This window comes from Miniopterus natalensis, chromosome 2 (genome assembly GCF_054644295.1).
Source record: "Miniopterus natalensis isolate mMinNat1 chromosome 2, mMinNat1.hap1, whole genome shotgun sequence".
Taxonomy (NCBI): domain Eukaryota; kingdom Metazoa; phylum Chordata; class Mammalia; order Chiroptera; family Miniopteridae; genus Miniopterus; species Miniopterus natalensis.
This window is the reverse complement of record NC_142082.1, coordinates 152,114,171-152,142,089: the sequence shown is the minus strand read 5'-3', so window position 1 is coordinate 152,142,089 and position 27,919 is coordinate 152,114,171. Positions and strand designations below refer to the sequence as shown.

The window sequence follows — 27,919 nt, the reverse complement described above, 5'->3', positions numbered from 1 at the left end:
TGGTTGTTAACTACTTTGTTCTCCTTCAGGAAAGCAGCACATTACAAATTATTCTGAATCTCAATGGCTACAGCTTGATGAGATTATAGATAATACGCCATATAGCATATTTGATAGATGTAATGTTATAAACTTTTTTATTGTCTGCATAAAGCACTGTTTAGTATCATGACCACTACCAGTGCCACCATCGTCATCCTCATCATGGTTAACATCTACTAACACTTACCATCACTACCACCACCATGACTAACATTAACTGAGCCCTTGCTATGTATTAGGCACCACGTAAAGTGTTGTCAGATGTCATCGTGACCAAGTTTATGAGGTAGGTATTGTCATTATACTCATGTTACAGATGAGGAAACTAAATAATGGAACGAGTGAAATAATTTACTCAAGGTCACACAGTTATTAAAAGATAAAACCAGGATTTGAGCCCAAGCAGTCTATCACACTAACCTGTTATTAGGGGACATCCATGGAACAGTAATATATGTATCTGAGGACAGCGAGTGAGGACAGCTTCTACAGACTCGTCAGTCAGATTCACACAATGTCCCATATGAATCTCCTATTTAGGATAATCAAAAGAAAAAATAGGTTTATAATACAGTATGAAAAAACTTGTGAAATCCTCTGATACAAAAAGAACCAAATGTCTACGTGTAAGAAAAAGCCTATAGAAAGGACCAGTGTAAGTCTGCAATAATTTGGAAAGTATAGCAGCTTTATAAGTTAAATGCCCAACCATTTTATAAAGCCATTTGGCAATATCTATGAAAGCCAAAGATGGGTATACCTTAGAACCCAGCAATTCTAACTGCAGATGTCCATTATATAGAGAGAAATTTTTGTACATGTGTGCAAGGAAACAACTTAAATATGCCACTGCAATATTATTTGTAACAGCAAAGGAGTGGTAACTGGGTAAATAAATGGTGGTTTACTAATATAATAGGATAAGATAAAAACAGTTAAAATACAAAATATCTACTTGTATTACTAGACAAAAATCTCAAACATAATGTTAGTTCAGACTCTTTGGAAAACAGTATGGTATCTTATAAAGCTAAACATGTATGTACTATATGACCCAGCAATTCCATTCCCAGGGTTTACCCAAGAAAAATAAAAACATATGTCTACATAAAGACTTGTATGCAAATGTTCACAGCAGTGTTTATAATAACCCAATATGGAACAACCCAAATGTCCATCAAATGGTCAATGTAGGAACCAACTGTGTCATATCCAGACTACAGAATACTACTCAGAAAAAAAAAAAAAAAGGAATGAAATATTAATGCATGCAACAACATGGGTGGATCTCAAAAACATTATGCTAAGTGAAAGAGGTAAAAAGAGAGTACAAAACCTAAACACTATATACTTTATGACTACATCTATATAAAATTCTAGAAAAGGCAAAACTATAATGATGAAGTAAATCAGTGGCTGCTTGAGGGGAGGGCCATGGCAGGGGACTGACTACAAAGATACGGGAGAAAACTTTCTTGGGTGATGGAAATGTTCTAATCTTAATTATGGTAGTGGTTACAAGGCTATATAACAATTACCAAAATTCATCCACCTGTACACTTAAAATGGGTGAATTTTACTGTATGTAAATTATACCTCAATAAAGCTTGAAAAATTAAAAAAACAACTTTTAATAAAAAAGCAAACTATGAAAGAACACACACATTATGAAACCACTATGTAAAATTTTAAAACAATACTATATAGAGAGAAAGATGAAGTACTCAGACACATGAGGGAAGATACACAGGCATCTTTAGTATAGTGGTTACCTCTAAAGGAAGAAAGGGGGAACAAGTGAGGGAGGAGCTTTGGATATAACTTACAATTTTAAAAAAGAACTGAAGAAAATGAAAATATTAAAATTCAAGTGATTGGCCCATAGATCTCTGTTATATTACTTTCTATACTTTTTCATTTGTTTGAAATATTATATATCCTTTGTTTGGTGCTCTAATTTGGAACCCTTCTGCATTGCTGGTGAGAATATAAAATGGTACAGCTGCTGTGGAAACAGTATGGTGGTTCCACAAACAAACATAGAATTACCATATGACCTAGCTATTTCACTTCTAGGTACATGCTCAAAAGAATTGAAAACAGGGGCTCAGACAGATATTTGCACACCGGTGTTCATAGCAGGGGTATTCACAGTAGCCAAAAGGTGGAAACAAATATCAAAAAGCGATTATGTATATTTGACCATAATTAAAATTTTTTTTAACAATTCTGGAAGATTTATCTAATAGCTGAGGTGTATTTCTTTTCTCCTGAAAAGTTTATATTAAGTTGGTGTAAATATTATAATTAATCATATCTTAGAAATAAAGAAATCCTGAGTATATTGAAAACTCATAAAAATTGAGGCAAAAATGTATCCTATGTTATAAATTGGCAAAGGCTACAGACAAAGAAATATAATTTGAGAACAACAAATGGAAGGAACTGTGTTTGACTCAAGTTCCATTTAAAATATATTAAATTAAGGCATTAAAGAAAATATTTTATCTGGCAAATTTGGGTCCTGGCAAAAACTGTGAATTCACAGCATAACCTATGTGGGAAGCAATTTAGCAATATGAATTTAGGACCATTGAAAAAGTATTAATATTTATGGATCTACTTGTTCCATTTTTGTTAGTTTGTGATAGCAATGGAAGAAAAAAGTGATATGCCCCAACATATGGTTATTTCTTGTAGTTAAGTAATCTGAATTACTAACAGAAAAATGATTAAAGAAAAGAATGATACATCATATAAACAGGTTTTGTTCTCTGATATGCTAGTGCTTAGAACATAGCAGGTACTTAATAAATATTTGTTGACTAAATAAATAATTTTACACAGCAAATTAAACTTTTAATCATGAAGATTATAGAAAGCTGTAAAATGACTATAATATAAGAATATGAGAACATTTATTGAGGTGCATGTGTCTGTAACCACAGTAAAACCTGGGGATAAAATGATGAACAAAATGGTCCCTGCTCACTGGGAACTCAGATCAATAGATTTCAGAAACATTCATGACGTTGAACAAATGCTGTAACATAAGTTTGTACTAAGTGTCTGTCAAGCTTTAGGAAAAGTTATTAGATTTTTAATCAAATTTATTTTCAAATTATAAATAATTTAGCAAGATTGACAATTTAATTTCCCAGACTAGAACAAATTAAAAGCCACAGATTGAAACAGGGCATCTGATAAGAGGTAGGCCTACATATCCACAAGAGAAGAGTCAGTTTAGTTTCTATTTCAGTTTCTCAGAAACTGTGGGCACCAAGATGCTATGAGCCATAGGTGAAAGTATATTCACTCTATGTAGTGCTTAGCTTGGTGCTCCAATTTATCATGCTAAAGTAAATATGTAGGTATATTTCCTATCAATGCAATAACAATTAATTTCCTGGTGGTTTTATTAGAAAGTGATAAACTAGGTTATCTGTTTGCGAACTTTATTAAAAATGATGGTGAATATAGGATAATGTTGTAAGAATGAAATAACCTAATGAATATAGAGCATGAAGGCTGAAATACTAACATTATTGAACAATATTAGTATTTAAAACAGTAAAAATTATGGCAATTTATTGCCCCTACAGTTAGGATGCAATTTAGGATTTGGAACTTGGTATAAGAAAAAGATGATAATTTCTTAATTAAAAGGTTTATAAAAAATAAATATATGCTATTTTTTATACACACACACATACATACAAGCAGGATGCAGATATATAAAATATCACAAAAAAATAATCTCTTTGGGCATTAACTCAAGAAGGAGAAATATTTTGGCAAAAACATGGCAGCACCATTCTATGACAATAGTTATTACTAACATTTACAATTCATTTATAGCATGCTTACTTCCAAAAAGGATTTGATGTGACTTATTATTGACAAGCACAGCTATATTAAACATAAGAGATTTTTAAAAAACAAACACTATAAATTGTGAAAGAAGAGCCCTAAATCCAAGGACAAAAGGCTTCTAAATATATTTAGAAACAGGTTATTGAATCCAAAAACCAAACACTAATCTAAGATCTTTTAAAATGGCTGTACAGTGTGGCTATTGGGGAGGGAAAACCTTTTCTTTATCCTCATAGATTCTGTCCTTGGAGGCCTGAAAATTAAACTGACAAAAGACAGATTAGCAAGGAAAAAAAAGACAAAGTTTATTCACATGGATGCTTGAAGAGAAAGTGGCTCAACAAAATGGCTAGAATTTTGTCTTTTTTTTATATACCATCTTAACAGGGGAAGGGGCCGGGGAGAAAGGACACTTAGAGAAAAACAAATGACTTTTGGGAAAGACAAAATGGGCCTTTAGGAGAGTACATGGGAGGTATGAATGTCTTTTGACAATTTTTGTTTATGCAATTTCTTATCTGACTTCTCCAGTCATAGGAGAGATCTCTGCTCTGTGGGAAGTCTTCCTGGAAGAGGGTTTGATGGCAAGTGAATTCTTTTGGAAGGCTCTGCTTTTAGGCAGATGGGGCGAGGGTGGTAGTTCAGACAAAGCTTTTCTTTTGCATGGGTTGATTCTCAAAAACCTTCAGCTAAAAATAATTTTATGACATAGTGGTATCCTTTATGGATCCCTTCATAGATCCAGAAAACTATGATGGCAAGAGAATAAGTAGTCCTGGTAGAAATATCAATCAGACATGAAACTTCTAAAGACTATCACTTTACATTGACAAATTTTTAGTCTTCATTTAAAATAAGACTATCCTCAAATATGTGAGAAGCTAAAACTTCTGGAAAATAAGAACTTTCATCGGAAGTAAGATGGGTTTTTATTTATTTACTTTTTAAAATATTTTTATTAATTTTTAGAGGGAGAGGAAGGGAGAAGGAGAGAGAGAGAAACATCGATGTGAGAGTGTAACATCAATTGGTGGGAGTTGAGCCTGAAATCCTGGCACATGCCCTAGCCGGGAATTGAAAGGCAACCTTTTGGTGCACAGGGCGACACCCAACCAGCTGGGCCACACTGGCCAGGGCAATGGGTTTTTATTTTAAAGTATACTTTATCTCCTCCTTTACCAGTTTTTCTTTACTCTGGGAATAAAGAGATAGAGACCCCAAAAATCCATGGAATTACCTAATTGATAATAAGGCATTGGTTGTCTGCTAAGTTTAAAAAATAATTTCTGAGAATATAAAAATTGAGTTAGCATCATCTTTATAGATATTTTTTAATTACCTCTAATTTCTTGGCACAAGGTCCACTAACAAGCGCAACCACACCATTGTCAGATACCTGAGCAAAGGGAAAAAGCAACACAGCACATAAATGGGAGATGATGGAAGTAAAATTTTCTAAAAATTATTAATCATTTAGATATAACTTTACTGCCTCTCATTCAGCAAATATGCGTTTTAGCCACACATATCTTCTACCCTTACTTAAAATAATTGATCAGAATGTGCCAAATTATGCTGCAATTATTTGACCACCAAAGCATGAAGTAGTCAACAATTTCAACAAAAATAATTACGTTCTTCTAATGAGTCACTGAAAATATATTAGGCAAACACAAACAACCTCTGTATTTCAAGTCTATATTTCATTTACCTGAGTAGCTGAAAAATCGACAGACTGCAGAAAAAAGCAGTTTTCTCCTAATGCATGTAAGGACACATCAGTAATACCTAAGCAGCCACCTAAATCAACAATCTTTAGCAGCCGGCAATTGCGTGCAAGAGCAAGGACTCCTTCATCAGTGAGACTGCAGCATCTTTTCAAAGAAGCTTCATGAAGGAATGAACAAGATGAAGCCACAGCTTTTATTCCTGGGGGAAAACACAATTATGTATCAATGAGCTATAAAGTATATACATGAGAAATGTAACTGATTTTCATTTTATTGATCACTAGTACTGATATGATGATATATCTACTTGTATGAGAGCCCTTTTCAAAATAGTCCATCTGCGAGGATATACTTATTTTTCAGTGATGCCGTCATTATTTAAAAGTCTTTGGACTGTTTCAGGAATTCTCTACACAGTCTGTAGTATATTCTTCAGAATGTCTGCCATTTATGGTCAGCCTTTACTGTTTATGAGTAGAGAGCAGATTTGCTTTTAGGAAATAGCCAAGTCATTCAGAGCCATATTAGGTAATTAAATAGTAAATGAGTCTCCTTTTTGTTAAAACAAACATTTTAAAGTAATAAAGCCCATTTTCTTGTAGCCTCTGAAGAAAAACCAAAGTTAAATTGCCCAAATGTCTTAAATAATGTTTCCATGCTTATCCTTAGGAATCATACCTGTCTATGCATTCCCTCTTCTCTCTTTGACTCTGCCCTTTTCTACCACCATGCTCCTTATCTGTTAGCCTGGACCAATATTACTGAGGGTCAAGAAAAGAGAAGTCCTTAAATCTAATTAAACTGATGCAAATGCACGTTGGAGACTGGCACATGATAATGTGCCACATAAAAAAAAGAGTACTTCAAGATCCTGGGCCCTTCAGTCTGCTGGGGAAAGATACCTTTATGGGCAAAATACACAAAGCAGAAGATGATAAATTTATGTGTAGGGCATATGTTGTTCCATATCTTAAGAAAGAACTTCTGTTTTATTCATCATTGTACAGAATGAAAGTTCTGAGTTATTATTTGTATAAACATTTTAAAACTTATGTTTCTTTGCAATATTGTGAAAATCCTAACTTGCTAACTGAAATTATTGCAAAGTGTAGCCAATGACCCATAAAATTTTCCAGAAACTTAGTCAAGTAAGTCCTTCTTTCTTATAGTGAAGAAAAAGGTAAAAAATCCTATTTTGAAAAAAAGGTAAAAATTCACTAATTAATGTAATAGTAACACTTTAAAATGCAGCTGTCTGGCTATATTTAAAAACTGCACTGTACAGACTGATAGGAGAGTGCCTACTAAATTTAATCTGATGATAACTTTCTGTTGTAATATTGTATCCAAACAGCCTTAACAAAGTATGAACTGGTCATTTCTTGTTCCACTGTATCAGGCAAAATATTTAAAATATGGAGGTATCTATCCATGTTTATTTTAAATATGTCTAAAACGCAAGGTAGTGACTTACCCAGTGTATTTCTTAACTTTCAGCACTGGTCATAAGCAAGAATTCTAATCTGGATTCTTTATCTTAGTTTAAATATTTTTGTTGATAGTTTCTATTTCTTTGACATCTTCATACTTTCTTTTTTCCCCTTTTTTTTTGCTCCTAAATTATGCCAGATGGTGAATAGTAATCTACCAATTCATTCAGTGTTAATAAACATACCTTTTGTAGTTATAGAAACTCTGTTTTCTTTTGAGGAATTCAAATTTAATTTTTTCAGTTTTCTGCAGTTGCACAGGTGCAGCAGAGCAGTATCTGAAATATCACAGCTCTGGAGATCTAGAGTCTGGACTTCAGGATGTAAAATCTGCAATAAATACGTGATTTTGAAAAATTAACTTTTCCTATAAATACGAATGTTTATTCCATAGTCAGTGTTTTGGTGGTCCTAACAAACAACTGGAGGATGGAAAATACAGCAAAGAATATAGAAACATGTCTGTGTGGAGACAGATACATAAAGCAGGGGAAAAACAAGCCTATTTCCCACTGGACGTGCACCTTCTAGTGCCTCTAATGCCTTTATTGGAACAAACAGCACTGTTGAGAACCACGGCTGGGTAGAGTCAAGTCTCACTAGACCTGAGAAGTAGAAACAGCGTGGTGGAGGTGCTTACTCTTCCAGTAGTTCCTGCCTGTTATTAGCCATTCTAGCTACGCACCTCTTACATACCAAATGCTTATACAGTACCAGCACTGCTCATTTAGAACAGTACTAGTACTGTCCCTCCTTCATTCTTATTTTTGGGACCTACTACAAACAAACCCAGTATTACTGAATATTCACTTGAGGGCAACAAGTAGCAGATCAATTTTAAAGCATTCTGAGCTCTCTCTCTGGAAGTATTTTTCTTTCCTTTTTTCCAAAATAGAAGTGGCTTTACTTTTCTGAATATAAAAGTAATGTATTATTATTGTGAAACATTCAGACAATTTGGAAAAATTATACCAATGATAAGAATAAGTATTTCTAAATTTATTGGACACTCACCAGTAAGGGTACTAAGTGTGCTATGTATACACTGTCACTTAATATTCTTTCTCTTGCTCTCTCTCTCACACACATGCACACATACACACACCCTTGAGAGACTGGTCATTGAATTTTATTAATGAGGGAATTGAGGCATCCAGAGCTTAAATAGCAACACAAACTACACAATCAAAAGAGGAGCAGAGCTAGGTCTTTCTCAATGAAAAGGCCATGTTTTTAACCCCTATAACTAAAATTACCCATAGTACCACTACCCAAAGAAAAATATTAGTTTTGATGTTTTTTGGGTTTAAAAAAAGTCTTTGAAGAAAAATGAGATCAGATCATACATACTTACGAGCACTTCTTACAAAAATAATTGTGGTTGCATATTATTCCATAACTTATTAAATGCATCCTATACTGGCACTTAAGTTGAATATTTAGGCTGATTTAGAAAGCAATATAGTATAGTGATTAAAAATGTACTCTGGTCCTGGCTGGTTGGTTGGAGTGTCCTCCCATGTACCCAAGGGTCTCGGGTTTGATTTCCAGTCAGGGCACATACCCAGGTTGTGGGTTCCATCGGGTTGGGGCACTTGTGACAGGCAACCGATCCATGTTTCTATCTCACATTGATGTTTCTCTCTCCCTCCCTCTCTCTTCCACTCTCTCCAAAATTAAAAGGAAAACAAAAACAAACAAACAAAAACAAACATGTACTCCGGAGGCAGACTGCCTGAGTTTAAACCCTACGAGTGTGATCAAGCTCTGTTTTTTTCTGTGCTTCACTATCCTAATTATTAAAACAGGGATAATATTTTGTGAGAAATAAAGGTACCTTGTTTATAATATATGCTGTATATAACTGTTAACTATTTATATTATTATAAATGACATTATGATGAGCATACTGTGTGCTTTCCCGATTATTTTCTTGAAACTAATACCAGAAGTAAATGATAATTATGAGAGGTGATAGAGATGCTGACTAACCCTATTGTAGTACTCATTTTGCAATAAATAAGTGTATCAAATCATCACATGCTTAACACTTTAAACCAGGGGTGGGGAACTTTTTTTCTCCCAAGGACCATTTGGATATTTATAACATTATTTGCTGGCCATGCAAAATTATCAACTTAAAAATTCGCTATGAAAAAAGCTCCTAGATTTACTGAATTTCGAGTCCCGCCTATGGTTGCATTGGCAGGGCCAGACCAAATAATAAGACCCGTGGGCCAGATGTTCCCCACCCCTCCTTTAAACTTACATGACATATGTCAATTAAACTAGAAAAAATACCAGAAGTAAAACTGTTGAGTCAATGGTAAGCAAAATTTTAGGACTTTTGCCCTGCTGGGCGTGGCTCAGTGGTTGAGTATCTACCTAGGATCCAGGAGATCGAGGTTTGATTCTGGGTCAGGGCACATGCCCAGGTTGCGGGCTTGATCCCCAGTCGGGGGCGTGCAGGAGGCAGCCGATCAATGACTCTCTCACCATTGATGTTTTTCTCTCTCTCCCTTCTTCTCTCTGAAATCAATAAATATATATTTTAAAAAAAAATTTTAGGACTTTTGATAGTGCCAAACTGTCCTCCTAGGAGGCTTTTATCAATTTCCACTCATCTGCAGAGGATAAAAGGGACAGTTTCCCCCACTATTGCCAACCCTGGGTATTACTATTTTTTTAAGTCTCTGCCAAACTAAAAGACAAACTGTGACTTTTATATCTAATGAGGTTAAATATCCTTTTACATGTTATTGGTGATTTGTATTTCTTTCCTTTGAGTATTTTCTGATTCTTCTATTATAATACTTGTTTGTTTTGATTTTTCTTATTGGTTTGTGGGGATTCTTTATATTATTAAGATTAAAAAAGCCCATACACTTTCATACATATTGCAAATATTTTTCCTAGTTACTTGACTTTGCTTCTTTTCTCTTTTTGCCATAAAGAAGATCATATTTTAATGTAACCAAATACATCAATCTTTTTCTTCTTGGTTTCTAACTTTGGTGTTTTGACCAAGAACTGCTTTATTTGGGGTCCTTAGGAATTAGACCCCCAGAACTGCAATTATGACAAAGAACTGCAAGCAAAAAAAAGTTTTATTTGGGGTCCTTAGGAATTGCAATTCTGGAGCTACAAATTTGGGAAGAAATCCAACTGTGTCCTGGGGGTGGGGAGGGTTATAAAGACAGAAAGAGTGGCACTGACAAAGGGGATAATACAAGTTGTTTTAAAAGAGCTGTGATTAGTGCTGTCAAGCAGACTTACACTATGCTATCTGTACATGACTGTTGCTTTGTCTACTGCTAGGTGAAAATGTTATTTCTTAGTAGAGAGTTCAGTGATGCAGAGCCAGTTCCCGGAACTGTATCAGCAGGATGAAGCCATTTGTGGTTTAGCCTAGTTCAAAAGTTCAGTTTCACATGGGGGGTGGGGGTGTTAACTCAGCTTTCTGGAGTCCTTAGCCTCCATTTTAGGTTGTTCTCTTGACAATATCAACTCCATTTTTCTGTTTTTCTCTCACAGTTCTCTCTTTAGATAGAGATCTTTCCTTAGAAAGCGTCGATGATGAGTCATTAAGAATCATCCCTGGACCATCACTGAAAAGGCAATATTGATCCCCATCACCAGGAAGGCTCATTCCTGATATGTCATGTCCCATGTAGGAGAAAAAGTAGTTTCCTGAGTGTACTATAGGAGAGTTTATGGCCATATTTAAGCAACAGGGAGGCTTGCTAAAAGCTGAGCTAGGTCACATATTCTTCAGATCAAAAGTTCTTTGTAAAAGTGGTCTTAGTCAAGATTTGTTGTAACATCTCTGGGCATTGGGCTACTATTATTACGGTAGTGGCTCTTAGTCATTGTTCAAGGCACCTAATAAGACAAGTGAGAACATGTAATTAGGCCTTTCAACCCAGACTCTGAGTGAAGTATTAAGTCCTATTTCTCCCTATGCTGGATGATCATAATAGTTACCAATGCAGAAGACATTAAAGTCATCATACATGAGAGTAATTAATAGAACTGAGGTTTCTATATGTTTGGGTCAGGATTGAAAGATTAGCATGGGTTTGGTTGCTCCAAGTTTTTGAAATCTAAGAGATTTCATTTGTTTCCCGCCAAATACCAGATTTTTTTTTATCTAGTCCCTAAGAGCGAGAGGACATCTGCTTTTCAGGATTGAGTGGGGTTATTTCCTGATTTTCCCCATATTAGAGAGACATTGTAAGAAGTAACACTGCAGTCACTTAAGACTCATTGGGATGTGAACTCATGGTCAGCTGAATCATACAAAAGACTGCAGTTATACATTTTTAAAGGGACAAAACCCCAGATTCTGCCTGAACTGTTTATATTTTCAAAACAGTTGACAAGTTATAAGTCCAGATTGTATTTATGGGCATTCCCTTGTAGGTTGGGAAGACCTTATAGATAGATTTGGCTACAGGAAGGTTAAATGTTCCATATGTCGTTAGGTTTTATAAGCTTTCAAGGCTTAAGGGCCAAGCCACTAATTCTGGTTCATCATGAATATAATTAGCTTGGGTACATATCAAACAGTCAGTTAAATTGACACTGTTAGATAATCGTTGGATAGTGGGAGCAAAAGAGTGTTGAAGAGCAAATAGGGTAGTCATTGCAGCAAGCAGGCATAAGAATCTGAGTATGTTCATCTTGAAATTTAGACTAAAGAGCTAGAAAAAGGAAGACTATTTTATTAAGAGTTTTTTCAGGCAAAAATTAGGCAATGATAATATAATCAGTAAATGAAACAAAGGTGGTTAAAGGGAAGATGAAGTATAAGGGTTGCTGGGTGGAATCACGTATGACTGGCCTGGTCCAGGGTCTTGAGAGAGCTGTCTACATCAGGTGTCATCTGTTTTAAACCCAGAATGAAAATTCTAATGGTATCTTTGATTATTTAGAGATTTTCAGCTTACGACCTCCAATAGGCTAAGGGCCACTCAAGTGTGAGTGTCCTTTTTAAATGAGAAACATGAACCCATGAGTCAATACCCCTAAGTTTAATAGCACAAGATTTAGTAATACTTGATATGGCCCTCTCCATTGGGGGTGAAGGGCATCTTTATGGAGATGGCATTTCCAATAGACATAATCTCCAAGTTGGAGATAATGATGTTGTAGATCCTCTCCTGGGAGCACGCTATATAAATTTTGCTCTACCAACTGTTATTCTTAAGGGCCCGTATAAGTTCCTATAGTGGAGCAGGAGGTTTCCTTTTGGCAGTGTGGGTTCATGCATTCCTTGACCTAATTTCATGGGTCTGCCAGTAATAATTTCAAAAGGAGACAGTCTATGTTTGCTGAAAGGAGTAGATCTTAGGTTGAGCAATATCAAGGGAAGAGCCTTATGCCGAGGGAGATTAAAAGTCTCTACAAGTTTTGCATTTCGAGGTGTGGGTTGTTTTTTAACTTTATTGATTTTTTTAGAGAGAGAGGAAGGGAAAGAGAGAGAAAAACATCGATTTGTTGTTCCATTTATTCATTGGTTGATTCTGTCTGTGCCCTGAATGGGGATGGAACCCACAACCTTGGCGTCTTGGGACAATGATGTAATCAACTGAGCCACCTGGTCGGGATGTCATTTTGAACTTTGATTAGCCTGTTAGTCCATTCTACAAGACCAGAAAATTTGGGATGATAAACACACTGGAATGCTGCAAAACTGGCCAGATCTTACAAACACATTGTGTAATTTATTCTGTAAAAGAAGTTCCCTGGTCATTATGTTGTTCTGAGGGGATTCCCCAGGTGGGAAAGATCTTTCCTAGGAGTATGTTACATACTGCTGAGGCTGTGGCTCTGAGGCATGGGAATTCTTCCACCCAAAGAGAAAACATACAAATCATTACTAACCCGTTTATATTCTTGAGAAGGGGGCAACTAAATAGTCCATTAGCCACACCTCAAAGGGTTTAAAGGCAAAGGAGTTTTACAGAACTAAATGTTCTCTTTAGATAGCTTATGTTCTTTTTTGCTAGTTCTCAAGGAGGTGGAGGCTATATTCAAGGGATGCTTCTGAGGGTAAGCAGAGGAGGAGGTCCTTCATATAGAGTAATAGGGTGAACTGGGGTAAGGGAATTCTATACTGGCAATATCTGCCTTTAAAATGTGGGGAAAGTCAGACTTTCAGTGTCACCTTGAGACTGTCCAAGTATATTGTCCTTCCCATGTGAAAGCAAGTAAGAACTGGCTTTCAGGATCAACAGGGATGCTAAAAAAGAAAAAAAAGCACTACAAAGATTTACCAAAAGGGATTTACTTTTTCGTGGTATGGCTGACAGTAAGGTATAAAGTATGAGCGTTAGGCACAGTTGGGTGCCTACGTACGACCACATTATTTATGGCTCTTACATCTTTAACAAATCTCCATAGATCTTGACTAATGAAAGTCATTAGTTAGAAGCTTAAGATGTAAGAATATTTTCCCCTTTTTAAAAATGGAGCTGCCTTTTGACCCAGTGATTCCATGCCTAGGAATGTATCCTAAGAATCCTGAAACACTAATTGGAAAGAATATATGTACCCTGATGTTCATAGCAGCACAGTTTACAATAGCTAAGATCTGGAAACAGCCCAAGTGCCCATCAGGAGATGAGTGGATAAAAAAGCTGTGGGACATTTACACCATGGAATACTACACAGCTATAAAGAAGAAGAATCTCGTACACTTTGGGACAGTATGGATGGACCTGGAGAAAATTATGCTGAGTGAAATAAGCCAGACAGAGAAAAACAAACATCACATGATCTCACTTATACGTGGAATCTAAAGAACTTAATAAACTGATGAACAGAATAGATTTAATGACATGGAAGCATAGATGAGACTGAGGAATGTCAGAGGGATGGAGGAGGGTGGGTGGGTGGAGGGGGAGAGAGTAACCAAAGAACTTAGATGCATATATGCACAACCCAAGGACATGGACAATGGTGGGGAGAGGGACTGGGGAGGGTGATGGGACGGGGTGGAACGGGTCATTGGGGAGAAAAAGGGACATCTGTAATATTTTAAACAAAAATAAAATTTAAAAATTTTTTTTAAAAAAGAATATTTTCCCCTTTTGAGAGAAAATATGGGTTTTGTGAGCTTCAAGAAAGGCTTGTCCTAGGAGATGAATAGGGACAGAGGAAACTAAAAGAAATCAATGAGTTCCTTGGAAAGGTCCAAGTTGAAAAGGAATTGGAAGGGATTTGGAGCCAGTCATGGGCCAATTGGAAACTCCTACCATTTGTATGGTTTCAGTACTTAAAGGGAGAGAAATGGAGGCTGACAGGGTTAAAAACTGATAAAATAAGGTGGCTCCCATATCCACCAGGGCCCTAGTTCCTTCATTCCCAATAGATCAATTTTTCCTAAGGAATTAGTTAAAAGCATGGGAAAACCCCTTTTTGATCCTCAGAACCCTACTGCTAAGAAAACTTTGATCGAATCCCTGAGGGGGATTCACAAATTCTACAGGCTATAGGCCTTTTGAGCTCTAAATAATCTTTTTTGCAATAATTAAAACACCCCTTTAGCCCTGGCTGATGTGGCTCAGTTGGCTGGGCATCGTCCCATGCACCGAAGGGTTGCCTGTTTGATTCCTGGTGAGGGCACATGTCCAGGTTGCGGGTTCAATCCCTGGTAGGGGACATGAAGCAGGCAGCCTATCAATGTTACACACTCCCTCTCCCTTCCTCTAACAACAAAACACACACACACACAAAACCTTCAAATGGTCGTTTGCCTTGAGGACCTTGAAAGGCAGATTTAGCCATCAATTGTTGTAATTGTAGATTCATTACTCAGGTTGCCTGAATTTGGGCATTTAAGGCTTATGCAGCTTTCTTTCTGGTATGCTTTTATACAGCTCAGGAGAGTTGCTCAGCATAGTTTCCTAAATCATGTGTTTGCATGGTGGCCCAATTAAGTTGTAACTTTTTTAACCTGTTGTTCAAGTTCGCCTTGTAGACCCTCAACAAAGAATAAATTAAAAAGCACTGAGTTGTCTTCATTGATTTCGTCTATGCTGGAATACAGTTTAAAACTTTTCAAATCTATCATAGCAATCAAAAACAGTTTCATCGCGTTTTTGAACATATTTTTACATTTTCTTCCAATCAATAACTCAAGGAAAAGCCTCAGGTATCTTTCCATGAAGCTGGTTAGCCAGCTTTCAGACTTCATTCATGGCTTCTTGTCCTAGATGGGAGAAGTCTTTCATGGGAGAAGTCTTTCATAGGGTCTTTCCATGCACCTTGTTTCTCTTCCCTAGCATGCCCTTCTCCCACTAGCATGTGGATAAGTGGACACAGGTCAGAGAACTCTGGCTCACATGTTTGGATAGTAAGCAGAAATTCTCTAGCAAACCCAGTGGGATCCTCTTTGGGATTAGGAAAAGTTTTAGTAATGGCATGGAGCTCAGCGTTAGTCCATGGGATATAAGAAATAAGGGTCTCTCATCCTGAGCCAGGCCCATCCAACGGCTTGACTTCAAATGGGGTGGTAAGAGCGGGGGAGGGGCACCTAATGGAGACTCAGTTGCTTCATTATAAAAAGGGAGATGAGTGAGTGAAGGATACGGAGGGAAAGGAAAGGCAGGAGGCAAAGGAGAGGATGGTATAGATAAGGAGACATCAGGAGGATATTTAGAAGTTTCTTCAAGTTGAGTAAGCCTCTGAGATAACTCAGAATTTGCTTTGGTTAATTTAGAATTTGTGTTTTGGAGAGAAACAATTTTTGAATCATTTGTACATTTGGAGGTCTCAAAATGCCAATTAAAACATACTTCCTACAATGGCAATTTTCAGCCTTTTTCATCTCATGGCACACATAAAGTACTAAAATTCTTTGGCACACCAAAAAATATATTTTTTGCTGATATGACTAAAATAATAGGTATGATTTTGATTCATTTACACCCGATAGCTATTGTTGTATTGGCTGTTGGCATTTTTTATTTGACAACCTAAGGGAAAAGAGGTCAGTGCCCTGACTAAAATAGTCAGGTCTTCCATGTTTTAAAAATTCTTGTGGCACACCAGTTGAAAATTGCTGCCTTATAAGGTTGCTTAGTTTTGCAGTCTTTTCAATTGACGGTGCAAATAGATTAAAATAGGAATTTTAAAAGGGCCCCAAATTGGCCAGTTTAACTGTATTATCCCAGGTAATTATGGTTCAACAAGATAGAACTTTGCAAGATGACAGGGCCTGTAATTTCGTACATAGCTCCAGCACAAGTTCCAGAAGGTAGGTGTTCAGCAGCTGATCCCTTAAAAGTGAACTTCCCGCCAGGCTGGTATGGCTCAGTGCTTGAGCATCGACCCATGAACCAAGAGGTCACCGGATCGATTCCAGGTCAGGGCAGGAGGCAGCCAATTGATGCTTCTCTCTTTTACTGATGTTTCTCTCTCTCTATCCCTCTCCCTTCCTCTCTAAAATCAATAAAAACATATATATTTTTTAAAGTGAACCTCCCATTTTTTAAAAGAGTAATTATTCACCAGACAGGCATTTTAAGTCCCATAGACACACACACACACACAAAAGCCCACAAGAGAGGATGCCCAAATAGAGCCTGAACCTCAACCAAGGAGGGAGATTCCGATCCAGGATAACTTACCAAAATGATCTGGGACCACCAGGAAGACAACAGAGGGCAATGGACCCTTGTTGGTACCTAACTCAAATCCATGAAGGTACTGGAATGACAGGTAAGTCACTCTGAATCCCACTTTTTGACACCATGTAATGTCAATTAATTTTGACCAAGAACTGAAAAACAGCCCTAGCTGGTTTGCTCAGTGCTTAGAGCATCAGCCCGCTGACCGAAGGGTCCCATGTTGGATTCCAGCCAATGGCACATACCTCAGTTGCAGGCTCCATCCCTGGCCCCAGTTGGGTGCGTGCAGGAGGCAACCAATTGATGTCTCTCTCTCACATCAATGTTTCTCTCTCTCTCCCCCTTCCACTCTCTCTCTGAAAAGGCATTGGAAAAAATATCCTCAGGGGAGAATAAAACAAACCAAACAAACAAAAAGAACTGAAAAGCAAACAGAAGCTTTATTTAGAGTCTTTAAAAATTGCAATTCTGGACACACAGATTTACCTAGAAACCCAACTGTGTTCTAAGGGGGAAAGAGAGTTTATAAAACTGAAAAGGGGGGGTTTCCAAAAGGTTACGCAAGTTGTTTTGAAAGAGCTGTGATTGGTGCTGGCAAGTGGGCTTATATTGTGCTATACATAATTGATTGCTTGTGTCTATCGCTAAGTGAAAATTTTATTTCTTAATAGACAGTTCAGTGATACAGAGCCAGTTCCAGAAACTGTAGCAGGATGTAGCCATTTGTGGTTTAGCTCACTTTAAAAGTTCAACTTCATATAAAGGGGTTGTGTTAGCTCAGCTTCTTGGAGGCCTCCTGGCTCCATTTTAGATTGCTCTCTTGACATTATCAACTCCATTTTGCTGTTTTTCTTTCACAGTGCCATGTTAAAAAAGGCCTTCTCCATTCAGACTATAAAAAGAAAATATTTCAAAGAGAGCTATCCAAAGATGTGTGCCAATTTACAACAGAAGTTAGATCTCGTTTCATAAGCAGGACTCTTGTAAGGATGGGGGTTAGGGGAAGAGCACCAAGGAAAATCACACTTTTATTTTTTCTATCTCATTCATCCCCTTAGCCCATTTCTATTCAGGTGAAATTAAGCTTAAATGAATATTAAAGATTGCCATAAAAAATTTTAAATCACTGAAATATAGATTAAGTGGGGACGGTGGGGAAGGGAGGAAACTCACCAGTTTTCTGCAGTATTATGTTTCATCCGAGAGCCACACATAAATTATATATATCCACAGACCCATCAACAGTAAGGACTTGATATTACTCCACCTCCTTAGAGACAAGTAGACTACAACACTAAAATGCCTATGTTCAAATGCAAGCCAACATGAGGGAAATAAAGCATTAAAGGTGCATCAGGTTGATGTAGAAGAAACACTAAGACACACTGAAGCACAGTAACAATGTGAAGTCACAGGCACAGTCATATGCTGGAGTGCTACCATCAGAGTTTGTTTCCTTTTGATCACAGGCTTTGGGGAGAATGTGTGGTAAAGACATCAATTAGTACAGTAGTCCTCCCCATCTCCAGTTTCACTTTCCCTAGTTTCAGGTACCTGTGGTCAATCATGGTCCAAAAATATTGAATGGAAAATTCCAGAAATAAAGAATTCATAAGTTTTAAGTTGTGCGCCATCCTGAGTAGCATGATGAAATCTTTCACTGTCCTATTCCATCCTGCCTGGGATGTGAATCATCCCTTTGTCAAGTGTATCCACACTGTATACCCTACCTGCCCATTAGTCACTCAGTGGCCATCTAAGTGATCGGATTGACTGTCATGGTATTGCAGTGCTTGTGTTCAAGTAACCCTTATTTACTTAATAATGGCCTCAAAGTACAAGAGTAATGATGCTGGCAATTCAGATATGCCCAAGAGAAGCCATAAACGGCTTCCTTTAAGTGAAAAGGTATATCCATATAGGAAAAAACATAGTATATACAAGGTTCAGTACTATACACACTTTCAGGCATACCCTGGGAGTTTTGGAATGTATCCCCCACAGAGAGGGGGGCTACTGTAGTTTTAATCTCTGTAGACAGTGATGATGGCTGTAACCCCAGAGACTCACTTACCCCCCCCCACACACACACCCCACGTGACAGCAGGTGAAGCTGGGGCCCTACAGAGAAAGCAGGGAGGGGGCTTGGACAGTGACAACAACTTGACCCGCCCTGGGACACTCTCATGGTGTTAGCAGCCTACACACACACACACACACACATACGCGCAGGACTTGGGAAAACTGTCTTAGGGATGGGAGGTAGGCCTGGGGAAGTTTTTTTTTTCAGTATCTTTCCTGTTTTGATTCTTCTCTGCCTTCTTTCTTTCCTCTCTTTTCTTCCTTTTTAAAAATATAAGCAAAGTTCTCTTAAAAAGACAAAAAAACAAAACTGAGGCTCAATGTCAGAAAGAGTGGCAAAACCAGGATTTTTTTTTTAATTCTCATCCAAAGAGTAAGGATATTTTTTCCATTGATTTTTTTTTTTTTAGAGAGTGGAAGGGAGGGTGGAGGGGAGGCTGAGAGAGAGACGAGAAAGAGAGAGAAACATTGATGTGACAGAGTTACAACAACTGGTTGCCTCCCACATGTGCCCTGACCTGGGGCGGGGATTGGACCTGCAACTGAGGTATGTGCCCTTGACTGGGAATCGATCCTGAGACCCTCCAGTCAGCAGGCCAACCCTCTAGCTACTGAGTCACGCTGGCCAGGGCAAAGCCAGGATTTTAATTCAGGTGGGAAACCCTTACTATATGACTGCCTTAAAGAATAGCCAATTTTAGCTAGGTTGCAGGGAAAGGAATAAGTATAAATTAGTAGGAGTGAGGTATCCAGAAGAGAAGTGAGAATAGTTTAGAAGAGTGATTTTTTTTTTTAATATTGGCACCTACTTTATTTTATTTTATTTTATTTTTTATATTCATCATCTTTATTGATCTCAGAGAGAGGAAAGGAAAGGGAGAGAAAGAAATAGAAACATCAGTGATGAGAGAGTCACTGATCAGCTGCCTCCTGCATGCCCCCATCTGGGGATCGAGCCCGCAACCCAGGCATGTGCCCTCACGAGGAATCAAACCCCGATCGCCTGGATCCTAGGTCGATGCTCAACCGTTGAGCCACGCCCGGGCAGGCGAGAAGAGTGATTTTTAACTGCTGATTGTTATCCATGAATAGATAAAATCAATCTAGTAGGCTGCGATCAACATTTTTAAAGGAAATAAGACATAATAGAATAAAATAGATAATATCCAAGTGTACTGCACACAATACAGTGAGTTCTCACTTAACAACATTGATAAGTCCTATAACTTTAAGTCAAATGACATATACTGAAATCAATTTTATAGGCTAACTGATAAAAATAAGAGTAAAGTTCCTATGGCATCTCATCAACATTATAACAAAATGATGTTATTGGAGGACTTGCTGTATTGTTACAGGTAAGTACAGTTTGTGTACTAGAGTCACAATGTTACATATATTTCTTATCCTGGGCCTTTTTTTTCACTGTCTGTTTATTCACCTTGCATTAAACCTTTTCCAGCTTTATTGAAGTATAATTGATCAAAGAGTTTAAAACTTTTTGAAAACATGGAGATCAAGGGTGCTGGTACTATGAAGACAAGGGAAGTAACTGAAAGAATGGTAGAAGATGTTTTAGGACTATTACACGTGAACATTTTGGTTATCTCGAGAGAAAAAGAACCCTGATGGTTTATTATATTTTAAAATTATTATTAATCCTACTATATACCATTGCTCTAGAACTCTGAAACCATACCAAAACAATAAAATATAATATGCTTGTTTTATAGTTGTACATACTCTTACCTCACTTATATTTGAATCTGTTATCTGTCCCTGCAGGCTCATCATTCTAATCAGTCTATCTTTTATGTTGGGAGGCAAAGGCTTAATGTCTGTGATATATCTGGAAATATTCTTCGTGAAGCACCAAAGGCATCTGAAATACAAATGTAATATGGTAAATTATACTGTATCAGTATTGATTCTTAGTATTTATTTAATGCTGTTTGTTAGCACTTAGTCCTTTCATAAAGAGAGTACATTTTTAAAATTTTATTTTTCAATTACAGTTTACATTTAATATTATTCTGTATTAATTTCAGCTGTACAGCATAGTGGTTAGACAATCATATACTTTACAAAGTGTTCCCCCTAATATTTCCAGTACCCACCTGGCACCATATATAGCTGTTACAACATTGCTGAAGAGGGTGTACATTTTATATTAATATTTACAACTTAAGCTTCAGAAGATTCAAATGCTTAGTCTGTGCTCAGTAACGACCAAGCCATTCTTCCTCTTAGAAGTGATTTTTAACTGCTGTGATTTTTAACCTTTTTTCTTGCATGCCTCATTTGCTAAAATGCATTCTGTATGATCAAAAAAAGTGTTTTTTCTAAGTCAGTCTCTCTAAATCCTAAGACATTTCAGTCCCATAGTCCTAAGTAAGGGCCTTCTAATTGACAAGTTTTATCTGTTAACCATCAAACCTGTATTCACTATTTTTCTTAAAAATTATGCAGGTAATGAAATCACTAGAGGAAACTATAATCACAAAGATTCCACAAATAGTACAAATCATAGAGAAAACAAACTTAGTGCCAGGACTGTATATGCTTAAAACCAGAGTTATCACAGCAGGCAACAACCAAGACCCATATGACCAACATATGCACATGCAGCCTGAAATTCCAACTATCTGAGAAACTCATACTTTAAACAAATAAATATAAATCTTATTTAATTTCCACCTACAAATACCCCCATGTATACATAATTTTACATTCATGGGTAAATGTGGTCACTCACTTGAATTTTTTTAGCACAATTTTTATTTTTTATTTTTTTCTTTTGGTGGCATCTGCCTTTCACTATCCTTTCCCTTTTCATTAGTTTAATTCTTCATGCCTAGTGTCTGCCCTTTCATATTTTTCTCTGTGCTTGTACACACACATATACTCACATATACACTTAAAGGGTGAGAGGAGGACTAGTTTCATAAAATGGCAGCATTCTATACTCACTTTTCTACCTTATCTTATTTAATATCTTATGAAATTCTTTAAAGTGTCAAGTATAGTTTTGTTGCTGTTTTAATACTCACCTGAGGATATTTTTTCCATTGCTTTTCAGAGAGAGTGGAAGGGAGGGAGGGAAGGAGAGAAGAAGAGTGTGTGGGGGGGGAACACTGATGCGAGAGAGACACATCGATTGGTTGCCTCCTGCATGCGCCCTAACCAGGGCCTGGGATTGAACCTGCAACTGAGGTATGTGCCTTTGACTGGACTCAAACCCGAGACTCTGAAGTCCCCAGGCCAACGCTCTAACCACTGAGCAAAACTGGCTAGGGCTCAAGTACAGTTTTAATTCTCCTTTAATAGCTATCTAATATGTTAGTGTGGATGATTTACTTTGTCATTCTCCTATTGATAAGCATTCCACTGTTTCTAGAATATGTTAACATATATTGTCAGACTGTTTTCCAGGAAGCCTGTAATACCTGGTATTTCTATCAGTATTGGAGGGTTCCTTTCCCTCTACATCCCTCAAGCAGTAGGTATTACTGTTCATTTTATTTATTTATTTTACCATTTATTTTCATTATCTCCATTTCCCAATCCCATCCTCCATCACTCCAGGAAACCATTCTAATGTCTACTGTGCATCTCTTTTTATTGTATTTGTCCTTTACACACGATTGCTGTATGCATGTCTTTCTAACTTATGTATATGGTATTTGTCATAGATTTGTTTAGTTTTTCACTCAGCACTATGGTTTTTAAAAAATATATGTTTTTATTGATTTTAGAGAGAGAAGAAGGGAGGAGAGATAGAAAACATCGATGTATCGAATTGATCGGCTGCCTCCTGCTCGCCCCCTGCTAGGGATCTTGCCCGAAAACCAGGCATGTGCCCTGACCAGGAATCAAATGGGGGAATTCTTGGTACATGGTCGACACTCAACCACAGAGCCAAGCTGGCCAGGCAAGATATACCTACTTTTAAATGTTGGAAGATCTTAATGGGTGAAAAGTGGTATCTCATTATTACTCTAATTTGTATTTCTCTAATTACTAGTAAACAACATTTTTTCATGAATTTTCTGGCTGTCTAGATATACTATTCTCTAAACTGTCTATTCATAGCCTTTGTCCATTTTGCTATTTTTTTACTTAAATTTGTAAGAGTTGTTTTTGCGGTCAAATACATGACTGATTTTGTATATGCTCTATAAATATTCAGACAATGTATATTCTCTATTTGAGAGATGCAATGTTCTCTCTCTCTGTATTTTATATATATGTGTCTAAATAGCTCTGTGAATATATTATGTGAATATATGATTGCTTATTGATAGTATTATTTAATTCTTGTTATTTTTTTCTTCTAAATCTGTAGAATTCTTAGTTTACAATACTTGTATTTTGAAAGTTTTCCTTTCATCTGTACTAGTTTTTGCTAATTTATATGCTTACTGTTTTAAAATAAAGTTTTTCAAAAACACAGGAAAATAAAAGAGAATGATATAAATTCATGTACCCAAAACCTAGAAGTTTAAAATGCTACTACTGTATCATATCAGATATCCTTCTTAAAACATAAAACATTTCAGATACAATTAAAGCCTCCTTTGAACACTTAATCAGGCTTACTCTCTTTACTTCCCTTTCAGAGGCAACCACTATCCTAACGTTTTTATTTATTTATTTATTTTTAATGTATAATTTTTATTTTTGTTTAAAATATTACAGATGTCTATCCTAAAGTTTTTAAAAGTTTCTGTATATGATTTTATTATACTTTTAATACTAAAGTAAATCCACAAGTAACATAGAGTACTTTATTAAATGTAGTGTATGGAGTTTCTACTATGACTGAATTTGTCAACTGTCCATGTACTCGTGACAATTTTTTTTAAGAAGACTATGATGTTAGTTGTAAATTCATGATCATTCTACTTTTTGGTGGAATAGTCCTTTTATTATTAAGTCGTGTTTTTCTCTACCCATATTAATGTTTTTCACTTAAGATTCTATTCAGTCTGGCTTTAACATTGCTCTACCATCTTTGACTTCTTTTGTTAATATGTTTGCAAGAGTCATCTGTGTTGATGCAGATAGCTATATTTTGTTCATTTTGATTTTCAGTTTGTTCATGTCCATTTTCACTCCTGCATAATATTCCACCATCTGAACAACTTATTCTACTGTTGTTGCACAGTTGGGTAGTTTATAATTTTTTACTGTTCTTAATATTTATATGAATACTGTTGGACATGTCTTCCTGTGCACATGTACCTGTGTTTTCAATTGAATATATATCTAGGAGTGGACATGCTGGCTCACGGGGTATACATATGTTAGCTTAATGCCACACAGTTTTCCAAAGTGTTTATACTAATTACAATCTTACCATCAGTTGATGAGAGTTCCTGGAATCCACATCCTTGTCAACACTTGGCATTGCCATTTTTTTTCATTTTAGCCAGTTTAGCAAGTGTATAGTAGCAATGCATTGTGGCTTTAAATTACAATACCTGATTATTAATTTGAGTGCATTTTCATTTCTTTATTGAGCAGTTGGATGGTCTCTTATGGAGTATCTATTTACGTATCTTGCCCAGTTTTCTTTTGGGTTGACTGTTTTACTTGCTGATATGTAGGAATTCCTCTTATATTCTAGACATGTGCCTTCTATTGGTTATAAATGTTGCAAATATATCTCCCATTCTGTGGATTGCCTTTTCACTCTCTTAATCATGTTTTCTGCTGAACAAAAATACATCCTAACGAAGTTCACTGCATCAGTGTTTTCTTTATACGTATTTTTTGGTGTCTCTTTATGAGCTCTTACACTGTCCTAAGTTCATGAAGACATTCTCCTATGTTTTCTTCTAGAAATGGCCTTCCTAAAAATAATATAAGATAATCACTTTTAACCAGTCCCCTGCTGTCTGAAAACTCCCATGATAACCACCATCCTAAAGGTTAAGCAACTCCCTCCGTCTCACTTTATAAGCCATCCTAACCACATGCCTCTGAGCTACTGTCTCACTCAATAAAATATTCACATCAAGTAAAGCTCTCTGAAATGTCTTTTGACACTAAGTATCCTTCTAAGGGCTTTAGTGTTAAGTTAATCTCTCACTACAGCTCCACGACACAGGTGCTGTTACGCTAATTCTATAGCTAAGCACTCGGGCACAGAGAGAGGCTGTTCCTCTCCCACGGCCACACAGCTGGGAAAGGCAGAGATGCACCCAGGTATCTCACGCTGCCTCAAAGAATCAATATTTATCCCGGTTACAGGCACTGCGTGGAACTTGGCTGAAGGCTTTGGACAGCCCATCTAGTGTTTTGTTCAACCGCGCTTCAGCCCCCGTCACAGGCAGGCCCCTGCCAGGAACTACCGGGGCGCCGAGCTGTGAAGGCTGGCTGAGGATTCGGACACCACCTGGGACGCCCAGGCCACAGGCCGGAGGGGCCGCCCTGCCCAGCCGCCCGCTTGGGCACAACGGTCTTCACCGAGGAGACGACAAACCAGGCACCCAGGAGGAGAAACACCAGCTGGGCCTCTACGTTGGTCCGGGGGTGGAAAGGGGGCGGGAGGGAGAGCAGCGCCAAACTGGGCCGGGGCGAAGAAGAGGCGGGGACAGGGTGCACTCACAGATCCAGGAGCTGACTGACCGGCTCCGGGTGGAGCATCGCGGCGGCCCTCCAGAGCCTCTTCCGCAGTCCCAGGGCCGCCGAACCCAGCCAGAGACCGTCCTCCAACTCCTGCTCTCCACACAATGCGTAGGACCTCGTGACGTCACGCGGTCTCTTCCGAAGACTGGGACGGCGCCACGCTCGGGACTGAAAGGCGAAGAGAGAACCCTTGGGATGGAGTCTTTGAGAGCTTCGCGGCGGGGGCTGGAGTCATAAAATGTAGAGGAGCCCTAAACTCGCGTGAGGCACTATGGGAGTTGTAGTTCTTCCGCCTCGCGGGCTCCAGCTGCGGGCGGTTTCCGCGGGAGTTCCAGCCCGGCGCGCAGCCTGGCTCGGCGCACCTCCTGCCGCGCGTCGCCGAGGGGTTGCTGCTCTTACTACAGCGAAGCATTTGGTGCTGGGCCGTGCGTTTGGCTGTGCGCGCCGGAGGCTCCACTCCTGTTAGACCGAGCGTTTTAGAGGAGCTGGGGGTCGCTGCTGTTTACTGAGCGCTTGCGCTTCGTGCCTTCAGTCATTAACCATATTCACTTAATCCTGTCAAGTTGGAATTATTGAGCCTTGTTTTACAGATGAGGACATTACATGCCAACAAAAAAAGTTCCGAAAGAATTTCATCACGGAGGAAGGGGTTTTATATTCAAATCAGAAAAGATTCTACAGTAAGGAGGCTTTGGCTAGAAATAAATGACAGAGAATTACTAAAGGATCCTAGGATACTCAAGTCAGAAACACAACTAGGCACTACCCACAGTGTTGCGAAGAAGAAAAGCTGTTTTTGTTTGCAGTTTTTTAAAATTATAATTGGCATAGGGTATTCTATTAGTTTCAGGTGTGCAGCATAGTGATTTGACATGTCTGGACCTTATGATGCGATCACCACATTAAGTCTCGTAACCATCTGTCACTGTGCCAAGTTATTGCAATCTTAAGCTGAGAGTTTTTATAGTAAAAAGTCACATTCTTGAGAAGAATCAGCCCTGCATTCTCAGCCTTTGGATTAGTTCAAGATGGTAATCAGCCAGATGCCAGGTGGTCTGGAGACGTAACATTCTTTCCAGCTCTTCAGAAGGTTCCATCGTAAGTGGGGCCTGCGTGCGCCTGACAAGCTCGGGGGACGCCTGCAGGCCTCAAGCCCAGAAATGGAAGGTGACCGCACAGGGTGGTCTGAACGTAAAAATTCCTAACTCAGAGCGGGCCAAGGTGGGTAGTCAGGTCTCAGGCCTGTAGCTTCCTTGACAAAGGTCAGTCTTTACCTTTGGAATTGTCTATTGTCTTTGTGTATCTAAGATAACATACCTTTGAAATGTCAGTTTGTTTTTCCAGACCTCTGGAAGAAGGCACCTGGGGCACCAGAGCATGAGACCACAGACTCCCTCATTGTTATCTTATCCCCCTGCATGCCATCTCTGTGTGCTGTAAATGTTAATTATTAACTATCCTGTACCCACCCATGTAAAAGAAGTATGTGTCTCTATATGTTTTGTTTTTTAGCCAATCTCAGAGATTTACCTATTTTGCTTTCTCCTGCCTTCCTAATCTATAACAGGTGAATTTCATGTAACCTTCCTTATGGCTTCTCCTTTCAGTCTAACATATAAAATAAGCTGCAAAAGTGCTATTCTCTGGAGCATTTTCTCAATCTGTTGAGATTCTACTTCCCAGCAATTGTCAGTCTGGTTCAAATAAACTCTTATAAGACTTTTTCTTAAACTGGATATTCTTTCATTAATAATATATATATTTATCTCTGGGCACAACGGGAAAGTTCATATATTTAAGTTCCCAGGCTAGTTAAAGACAGACCAGGATTGTTTTGTCATACCTCAACCTACTCGATTTAAAAATTTAGCAACTTGACCAGAGTGATTCCATTTTATTTTTTTTACTCTTTCCTCATAAAGAAGGGGCACCTTTCTCCAAGTGGAATTATCTCTCCTTGGATATGCTGCAGAGTAAATGCTACTTTTTAGTGCTTTTTCATTCTTCCATGTAGATTAACTTGTTGTTTATATTACTGACTTCCCTTTGTAAGCTCTTGAAAGTTGGAACCCAGTCTTGTTCATCTCGTCAGGGTGCTGCTCATTCATCAACACATATTTATGAAACACTGAAGGAGGTCAGGGATTGTGCTGGGTGCTGAGGATTCAGTGGTGAACACTTGCACCAGACAAGTAAAACGACAATCCAAATAACTGTTAAATGTTATGACACCATCCATGAAGGGGTGGGCCAAGCAGGTCAAAGAGAAAAGGGTGATCTGTTAGGGATTTCAAATTGTTTGGGGTGGCTACAGCAGAGAGGGGTGAGAGAGGAGTGTAGAGCAGGGGTTGGAAAACTTTTTCTATAAACAGCCAGATAGTAAATATTTTAGAATTTGTAGGCCATACTGGCTTAGTCACAACTATTCAACTTG

General features: G+C 37.9%; 1 protein-coding gene across 1 annotated transcript in view; it reads right to left on the bottom strand.

Moving 5' to 3' along the window:
* AMN1 (antagonist of mitotic exit network 1 homolog) overlaps positions 1 to 25,579 on the bottom strand; it is a 45,748-nt gene extending 20,169 nt beyond the window's left edge. Inside the window, exons 1-6 of the mRNA XM_016199084.2 lie at positions 25,466 to 25,579; positions 20,602 to 20,734; positions 7,321 to 7,465; positions 5,627 to 5,844; positions 5,255 to 5,311; positions 463 to 574 (exon numbers count right to left, since the gene is read on the bottom strand). Of these exons, the coding sequence (XP_016054570.1) occupies positions 463 to 574; positions 5,255 to 5,311; positions 5,627 to 5,844; positions 7,321 to 7,465; positions 20,602 to 20,734; positions 25,466 to 25,503 (703 nt within the window). The 5' untranslated portion in view covers positions 25,504 to 25,579. The remainder of the gene's footprint in view (positions 1 to 462; positions 575 to 5,254; positions 5,312 to 5,626; positions 5,845 to 7,320; positions 7,466 to 20,601; positions 20,735 to 25,465) is intronic.
* Between the last annotated feature and the right edge of the window lie 2,340 nt (positions 25,580 to 27,919).